This window comes from Balaenoptera ricei, chromosome 11, assembly GCF_028023285.1.
Source record: "Balaenoptera ricei isolate mBalRic1 chromosome 11, mBalRic1.hap2, whole genome shotgun sequence".
Classification (NCBI taxonomy): Eukaryota; Metazoa; Chordata; class Mammalia; order Artiodactyla; family Balaenopteridae; genus Balaenoptera; species Balaenoptera ricei.
Genome location: NC_082649.1, coordinates 29,771,256 through 29,780,736, shown reverse-complemented (window position 1 = coordinate 29,780,736; position 9,481 = coordinate 29,771,256). Strand labels below are relative to the sequence as shown.

The 9,481-nt window shown below is 41.3% G+C and overlaps 1 protein-coding gene across 1 annotated transcript; it reads left to right on the top strand.

Moving 5' to 3' along the window:
- The first annotated feature begins 1,336 nt into the window (after positions 1–1,336).
- ANKRD66 (ankyrin repeat domain 66) lies at positions 1,337–8,805 on the top strand. Its single transcript, XM_059937439.1, has 3 exons — positions 1,337–1,505; positions 3,221–3,449; positions 8,554–8,805. Exons 1-3 carry the CDS (start codon positions 1,343–1,345, stop codon positions 8,750–8,752), a joined length of 591 nt encoding a protein of 196 aa, XP_059793422.1. The 5' UTR covers positions 1,337–1,342; the 3' UTR covers positions 8,753–8,805.
- The last annotated feature ends 676 nt before the right edge of the window (positions 8,806–9,481 follow it).

Sequence of the window (9,481 nt, the reverse complement as noted above, 5' to 3'; positions counted from 1 at the left end):
GTCAAATCTCTTTAATATGTTGCTTAATAGAAGACAGCTGGATTCTCATATCTGCTTCTGCATTCAGCTTGTTGTTTTGGTTGAAGTATATAAAGAAAATCTGGTTTTACCCATATATGAATTTGGAAAAAAGAAGAATATTTTATAGCCTTTTCAGATAATTGTGGAAATTCTTCTTTGATGCTACACCAGAATTGGACAAGTGGTAGGGCTTTAAAGGATAGTTAGAATCTGAAACAATTGCAATGTACTTTTTTCATATTCTATTTCACTAAAACTCATTGGCCTGTCTTGAATAGATCTCTTTACCCATGCATGATTTGGTAACGTCATACACTTGTCATATAAAAAATATTGATTCATGGAGTTATGCAGACTTTCCAAATGTTGACACATTTCGTTATACAATATGATAAAAACACTTCTACGAAGTCATGTAATCAGGGGTCAGAATTTAATATAAATAATTCTTACTGCTTTAATTTCTTTACTAAAATTAGCCTTAAAACAAAAACAAAAACAAAAACAAAAACTAAAACTCTGTGTGTGTGGTGGTGAAGAATACCTTGACTGCTAGGTGTTTGGTGTCATTGCCTTGCTTTGTGCTAAGGCACCAGCGGTTTTCTACATCATTGTTTTTGAACCATCAGACCAATTATCAGCACAGGGAACAGGACCAATCACATTTTAATATTATAATGAAAATAGCTTTGACCTCATGGATCCCCCAAAAGGGTCCCAGGGAGTTCTAAATATCTATAGACTGTAGTTTGAGAACTGTTGGTTTGTGTCTTAATGTTGTAAACAATTTTTAGCCATTTTATTTGTATGTTTTCATCTTGTCCATCTCCTGAATTGGTGTAGCGATAATACTTAATTTCCATGGGGTACCTCCTCAGTATAAACTGCTCACATGGATTGTCCTTGTATTCTCAAAAGACCCTGGCTAATTATACCCATTCTTTAGATGAGAAAGATAAGGCACAGAATTACACAACTGAGAGTCACACTGCTAGCACTTTTGAGTAGGAGTGGGAAGTAGTGCTGGGAAGAGGTTTGAGGCCAATTAGCAAATGTCAGCCCATGAACTTAGCCTGTAATCCTATAGGCAGAAAGGAACCATTGATAGTTTTGGGATAGGGGATTGGCAAGCACTAACCACAGTAGCTAAGATCCAAATACACACTCAGCAGGGCATACACATGAAGCAACCCTGGATGCAAAGGTATGAGATAAGAAAGAAAGTAAACAATCAGGAACCCTATGGAATCACTCCCTAGGAATAAGGTGTTGCAGAGAATTTCCTAAGTGGCATGCTTTTCCCACAGTTGTTTTTTCGGTCATGGAATTGACCAAACTGTCCGACATGACAAAACTCCACCAAGCCGTAGCTGCTGGGGACTACAATTCAGTGAAAAAGATTTTGAAGAAAGGTCTCTGTGACCCAAACTACAAGGATGTGGACTGGAATGACCGAACCCCACTTCACTGGGCTGCAATCAAGGGTGAGTAGGCAATGCCTACGTAGACCCATCCCTTCGAGACCGCTGTTCACGAGGTTCCCAGTGGGTGGTCGGTGTGGGGTAGTAGAAAGAACACTTCTTGGGAGCCAGATGAATGAATGGGGGGCCATTACAATCCTGGCACCTCTGCTTATTAGTTGTAGCACCTTAGGCAAGTTATTTAACATCTCCAGGCCTTAGTCTATTCATCTGTATGATGAGAGCAGTAATGCTGCTTTGGAATCTTGTGGTGAGGATTCAGTAAGATAGCGAATGTGCACTGCTTAGCACGTAGTGACTCTCAATTAATGTTAGCTTTCTGCCCTCTTGAGGGCAGGACAGGAACTTTGTCCTGTTCATGGCTGGGGCACGCCAAACAAGGCTCAGTTATAGAACTGGAGGAGGATCGTGGCAAAAACTCAGCCAAGGGGCTTGTCAAGACCTTCAGCCATAGAACACCATTGAAGGATGTTAGGAAAGTATTACAGTCAACTTTGCTTTTTAAAAATTTGTTTTGACTCCCGTATGGCGAATGGGTTGGTGGGAAGCAAGCCTGGCTGCAGAGAATTCAGTTGGGAGAATTTTCCAGTACAAAGTGATGGGAGCTATGCTAAAGCGCCTGTCAGTGAACATTTGCTATATGCTAGGCTGTGTACTTTATGCCTGTGATCCTTTTGTGCTTCACAAGAACTCGGTAAGGTAGATGAATATATCCTTAATTTGCAAATGAGGAAACTGAACCTCGGATGTTTGTTTCTCATCTGCGATGCCATGGTTAGCAAGTGGTATTTATTGTCAGGTATAAACCCACATCTCTCTGATGAGAAAACCTGTACTCTTAATCTGTGCTAGCTTTCATGTAAGTGGGACTTGATGTATTTTTTATTGAGATGTAATTGACATACAACATAATATCAGTTTTAGGTATATAGCATAATGATTCAATTTTTGTATATATTGTGAAATACCACAGTAAGTCTAGTTAACATCTGCCACCATACATAGTTACAAATTGTTTTCCTTGTGATAACTTTTAAGATCTACTCTCCTAGCAACTTTCAAATATGCAATACAGTATTATTAACAATAGTCACCATGCTGTATATTACATCCTCATGACATTTATTTTATAACTAGAAGTTTGTACCTTTTGTACCTTCACCCATCTTGCGCCCACCCACAGCAACCACGAATCTGTTCTCTGTATCTATGAGCTCAGCTTTTTTTGTTTTTAGATTCTATATATAGTGAGATCATATGATATTCGTCTTTCTCTGTCTGACTTATTTCACTTAGGATAATGCCCTCAAAGTGCATCCACGTCGTTGCCAAATATTTGCTTTTGCAGTCGGCATTGAGACTGCCGAAAGCAGAGCGAGCCTTAGGGGTGTTAGCTCAGGTCAGGGTAGAGTGACTTGGAAGAAAAAGCAAGATTCCTGGGCAGGGTCTGCAAGAATGGACAGGAGAGGGGGGTGTCCTGGAAGGAACAGAGGGAATCCTTGGAGGGCTCAGACTGAGAGTGGGAGCCATGGGGTAAGAGTGGGGTACTGAGTGCCTGGTAAGAAGAGGGAGAAAGGAGGAGGGGTTGATGCTAGGAAACTGGAGGGACCTCAAGGGCAAACATCTCCCCCTCTTTTGTGCCACCTAGGCTAGCTCTGGCCTTGGTCCAGCAGAGTCACCTTCATCCTAACCTCTTGTTTCTTCTTGGGACATCTAAGGACACATGGAGGTGCTGCAGCTCCTGATAGAACACGGGGCCAGGCCCTGCCTGGTAACTGATGTGGGCTGGACCCCCGCTCATTTTGCAGCTGAATCGGGCCATCTGAACGTGCTCAAAACTCTCCATGCCCTGCACGCCGCCATTGACGCCCCTGACTTCTTTGGAGACACACCAAAGAGGATCGCACAGATCTATGGGCAGAAAGCCTGTGTAGCATTCCTGGAGCAGTAAGTTTCCTTTATTTCCAGCTATAAAGGGCAGAGAAAGAGGAGCCAGTGGCCAAGGTCTTTGCCAACTCAGTGGTCTCAGGTTGATGAAAATGAAACGAGGAAATCCAACCAATTGTTGTTTGAGTTGTTTTTACCAATTTTTCACTGAAATGGCTAGTTTGGAGTGGAAACTATATTGTTTTAGATTATTTAGATTATTAAAATCTATTGTTTGGGATTAACAGAGACACACTACCATATATAAAATAGATAAACAACAAGGTCCTACTGTATAGCACAGTACTATATTCAGTATCTTATAATAACCTATAAGGGAAAAAGAATCTGAAAAAGAATATATATATTCTTATATGTAATATAAAACTGAATCACCTTGCTGTATACCAGAAACTGATACAACATTGTAAATCAACTATACTTCAATTTTTAAAAAGTCCTCATTACCTCACAGAAAATAAAAGTTAGAGAGGTATGCCAGGCAGTTAATTAATAAAAAATATTATATGATTTTTCTGGAAAAATCTATTGTTTAAAACATATACATTAGTATAATTACACATTATTATTATAATTTTAATAATATAAAATATAATCATTATAATTATTGTTTTAGATTATATAAAAACTATCTCAGATAAGACTGGTGGGACACAAATTTGAAAATGGGACATGGTACAAGATTCATGGACCGCCCCCCCCTTCAGATTCCTGAAAGGTATTCAAGCCAGCTGTGTGGCCTTGGGCAAGTTAAGTCTTTTTCCTGACCCTCAGTTTCCTCATATTTAAAATGAAGCAGGTGAATTAGGCTATCATCCATAAGGGCCCTTCTGCCTTTTAAAATGCCTATTTATCTGTGAATCTCCTATTCACACACTCACCAAAGATAAGAACTTTTCTAACATTTGTTAATTTTTTCTCTCAGCCAAGCATTCAAATAGAATTAAGTATCAGTTATGTACTTGAAAGTTACGGCTCTTGGAGGGACGGAGATGAAATTTAGGAATCTATAATCTGGTTGTGTTAATAAGTAATTCATACAAGAGATAGTAAAGTAACGAGTGAGGGCAGCATTGCTTGAAAACCAAAATGAGATCTATAGCAAATCTATCTGTGGGGCAGTTCATTTGGGAAGGGGGGATGATAGCGAAATGCCCTTCTTGAAAATAAAGTTATCTTCGGAAAGTTAAACTAGTAAAATCTTTGCCTATGATGAGATCAGTCATCTGTAGAAGTAACCCATGAGACTTTCTCTTAAAAGTGGTGTCCCACATTAAAAATATTCAAAATCATAATTAAGAAGATTTGGGGAGTAGAGGCAGAACCTTGGGTCTGGGCTCCAAGACTCTGTCTTCTCCCCAGTCCTGCCATCATCCCCTACATTCAATAACCTCCAACCATTATGGACCTCAGCATCGGCAACATTGTTTGCTGGACTCTCTAAGACTCTAACATACCACCATGTGACCATAGCTCCCTTTCTTCATTTTCCCAGTTCCTGGATCATCACACAGGTATTTGAGTGCAAGAACTCATCTCATTCAACTTCTTTCCCTCCCACCTATCACCTGCCTGACTGTTTCACTATCTTCCATCTGTCTGCCATCTGGACACTGTGGGCTGAAAGCAAAATGCACAAAGTGAGAGTTGTGAGTTCAGTTTTATTCAGGGTCTTACTGAGGACTTGAGCTTGGGAGACAGCCTCTCAGTAGCTCTTAGAAACTGTTCTCAAGAGGTGGGGGGCAAGGCTAGTTTATATATGATTTTTGGGGGCTTAGGAATACATACAGTCAAGCATACATCTTGGCAAAAGATTACTGCTCATCACAAAGAACAGATGTCTCAGGTTAATGATTATAGTGCTTTTCTATGTATGGGAAGATACGAGAAGCTGGGTTCATTAAAATTCTTCCTGAGATACATCTAACTAAGGAGGCTGCTTGTCCAAAGCACAGACCATCCTGTTATGATCTTTAATTTCCTGTCAGAAGCACAGAGAACTTCATTCATCACCTTAATCTCTTCTGTCTGAAGCACAGAGTGTACTGTGCATCAGTGATTGCAGCAGGTTAATCTTTTTAGAATTAGATGGTGAGCAAAACACTCTTTTCTCTTCTTTTGTTTGCAACACCATGATACTCTGCTTCTTTCACTCTGTTTCCACTATTTTTAACTTTCCACTCTTTGGTCCTTCTGTAGCATATAATTCAGAATTCCCAGCCTTGGGTTGGTCTCTGTCTTCTCCACGCCTGTTCTTGGTCTGCTAAGCCCACAGATAAGTAGGTGGTTACCACCAGAAGTTCTAAGGTTTCTATCTCCAGCTGAGCCTTTAGAACACTCTAGCCATCTCTTCCTGTTCTTCTCCATCACTGACAATTTCAAGTTCCAATCACACCTCAGCCCGTCCCTCAGAGGGTATGCTTTCTACTTCACAGAGAATATTGAAGCCATGGGTATACGTCTTCACACCTCTCAAACCTACATATCATATATACATCTACATCTGTTCCTTGTTGCCTTCCTGTTCAGCCTTCTGTGGGAAGTATTATCGCTCCATATAGACCCTTCATCCAATCCTTTATGTCTCCTACAAGATCATCATTCCCACATTCTTTGTTGCATCTTTCATGCTCTCTTCTGTATTTTTAAGTTTTTTCTATTCCTTCCCTTCCCTTCTCTTTGCCTCATGAACATACTCAAACAGATCTTATTAAACAAACACACAAAGAGTTAGAGGCCCTTCTAATGTCTGCTATGTCTTTCTTCTTCGCTACATTTCTAAGCTACTTGAAAGGTCATCTATATAATTGTCTCTACTTCCTCATCCACTCTTCAGACTTCTTCCCCCGTCATTGTACTGAATCAGCTCTCATCCACGGAGATCCTTGCTGCTAAATTAATGGCCTCTTCTCAATGCACATCTTACCTCCACTTAATCTGGTATTTGATAACTCTTCTCTCTTGTGTTATCTGCTGCTCCTGTCTTCTGGTTCCCTGACTAGCTGACCATTTCTTCTCACGATTTTTCTAAGCTCCTATTCTTGCATGCCTTTTAGATGCTAGCATTCCTCAGGGACCTATCCTTGGCTCTCCTTTACTGAATTACTCTGAGTAATCTCAGCCCCTCCCTAGTAACCAGTGGGTGGCTGAATGTGATACACAACCCCAGCATAACTGAAGTGGAGGAGGAGGGATTCCTCCAAATAATGCAGAGTGAGTGCTATTACCAGGAAAAGTGGGCAGGCATTGCTGAGCAGACAAATAAAACAAAGGTCAACCACATCGCGTGTAAGTCATTTCTATTCATCATCTCCTATGAGGAACTTCCCTTGTGACAGTTAGAGAGAGGACTTAACGGGAAGGAATCCTGGTTAAGGGGAAATTAATCTGGACCCTAAAATATAGCTAAGACCTGGCTAATGAAGGAGGGAGAAATCTTCTTGATTTGGAGTGAAGGTACCAAGTTGGAAATGGGCATAAGTTGTGTGTGGATGTGAGGAGGTAGAGAGACAGTGGAGGGATGAGTGGCCTGGCAGAGCAGAGCATTTACGCTGAAGAGAAGTGGAGACTAAGGCTGGGTGGGTGGGCGATCACAGTGAGCTGGGCAAGAAGATGAGTGTGAACTCCTCAGGGGATTGACAAGATGAAACAAAGGCTTTAGCCAAGTTATTCCTGTAGTGGAAGAGGTGGCAGTAAAGCTGTGCAGGTTGGATTTGACACACTTAGACCACAGGCAAGGAGATCACATAAGGAATTTCTTAATCCTTCATGTTGCAAGTAGGTGAGATCCTGGACTAGGAAGACGAAGGGAAGGATATAGAAGAATTTCAAAAGAAGCTTAGACAGTATTTGACAATTTTCGGAATAGCCTAGGTATCCTAGTGGAACAATTCAACTTTTGATTCAGCCTCTCTTGAGTAGTAAATCTCTCGTTCAACAAATATTTTTCAGCAGAAATTTAACACAGCATTGTAGATCAACTATACTTCAATAAAATTTAAACAAAAACAAATATTTTTGAGCCCTACTACGTGCATGGCATTGAACTAGATACTGGAAAGGATTTAAAGATACTTCAGGTACAGTGCTGAACACTAAGAAGCTCCCTGTGTGGGAGAGGAGAGAACTTGTTTACATAAATAACACTAATACAAGATAGAAAGTGACAAGGTCAAGAGAGCAGGTCAGAGGAGGGAGGCTTTGTGGTCTGAATATGGAGAGGTCACTTGCAGCTTGTTGGGGGCACAAAGGCTGAGCGACAAGCAGGTTTGCTGTCCTCTGAATGAACTGTGCTTTTTATCATGCTTTGCACTTACAATACTGTTTGCCCTGCCTGTATGATCATTTATCCTCTCAAATTTCATTTGTCCTCATACTGGCTCAAATCTTATCTCCATGAATGGGCTTTCACCGGTGTCCTTAAGCAAGTCACATACTCACCTTTGGCCTCATATACAAAACAGTGTTTTTGTATGCTTCCCATCGTCCGTGTGTGTATGATGATCAATTCATCTATTCCTCCATCTATCACCTGTTCTAAGACTCTGTAGCTATCATCTATCTATATATATCATCTAACTATTCTTTATATAAATCCATCTATACCTACAATATGTACGTGATTATAATTTTTATTTTCTTCCCTACCTGTTTCTGTACTTTAAATTTTTCTACAATGAACAGACATAGCTTTTATAATTAGGAAAAAATGCAATTAAAAAATAAATGAAGGAAAACAGCCTCCCCATAATACGCAGGTTGCTCTGTGGATGTGAACACTTTAAAAATGAGTAGGGGGGGTGCTCAGTGGTGCAGCCACTGTCATTAAAAATGACAAGCACTTCAAACTAAGTGCTTGTCTTTGATTCTATGGACATCCCACCTGGGCACCCTGTTTTTCTCCACGTCAAAGGAGTTTCTTTAGTGTCTGAGACCTCCCTAAGGGTACACTTGGAAATGCTTGAACTTGGCCGCCTTTCTCCTCGACTGGATGGCGGAGGTGCCCAGGCCGCGTGCAGAGGGCAGAGGAGAGGCCCCTCTGCAGGCCGGGCAGGCTGTCCAGTCCACGGGGGTTGGGGGCTGAGAGCTGGTTCCCCTCTCCTAGGGCTGAGCCCCAGTGCCGGGACCACCGCCAGGCCACCATGCAGAAGGGGCTGCGGCTCGATCAGCGGGACGAAGGCTGGGAAGCCAAGAAGAGGGAGCTGGAGCTGTCTCTTCCTTCCTCAAAGCAAAACACTAATAAGAAGAAGAATAAGACTCGAGGCCCCACCAGGCTCAGCAATACCAACGAGAGGAGAGTGTGAGAAGACTGGCGTCCCAGGAACTGGAGCTGGGTTTTCTGGCAGGAGACTTTCCTTGGCGCCCGACTAGGTGTTGTTAGGTGTGTGTTGTCCTGACATGATTTCACTCCTAGATCATTAATTACCCACATGGCTTCTACCGATAGCTCCTGACCTGTTGTTCAGTCTGGAAGTCTGGCCTGGGGACTCTCTACATGGGCTGTCTCCTCCTTGCCCATACCTGCTGTCCCTAAGTATTACCAAGAGGGGACAAACGTCAGCTGCTTGCATTTTGTCACCAGTGATTTGTACTGTCTGCATCTCCTGAACCCCTATATGCAATTATAGCATTTCAGGGGCAAAGAAAAAGCTTCTCCTAAGGAAAGTTGGTTGTTTCAATGACAAAAAAAAGTATTGTAACAACAAAATCTCAAAAATTTCCAACATTCTCAGGTCAGTTAATCTATGAAAAAAAATTTACCTGTTGTCACATAGACCAAGCAAAGGGGTGAAGAGTTGTAGCTCTGAGGTTCCAGCTTTTTTTTTTTTTTTTGCTTGTGGTAGAAGCCCATAGTCTCAGCAGGGCCATTTTTACCAATGGTCCTTTCTACACAGGAGAGACAATTTGGACAATAGATTAGCTCAGTGAGAAATAAAAACCTTAAATTAATTTTATTCCACTTAATAATGAGAGCTAGCATAAAATGATGGAACATGTAATTACAACTCTACTTGATCAACTGTATGTATATT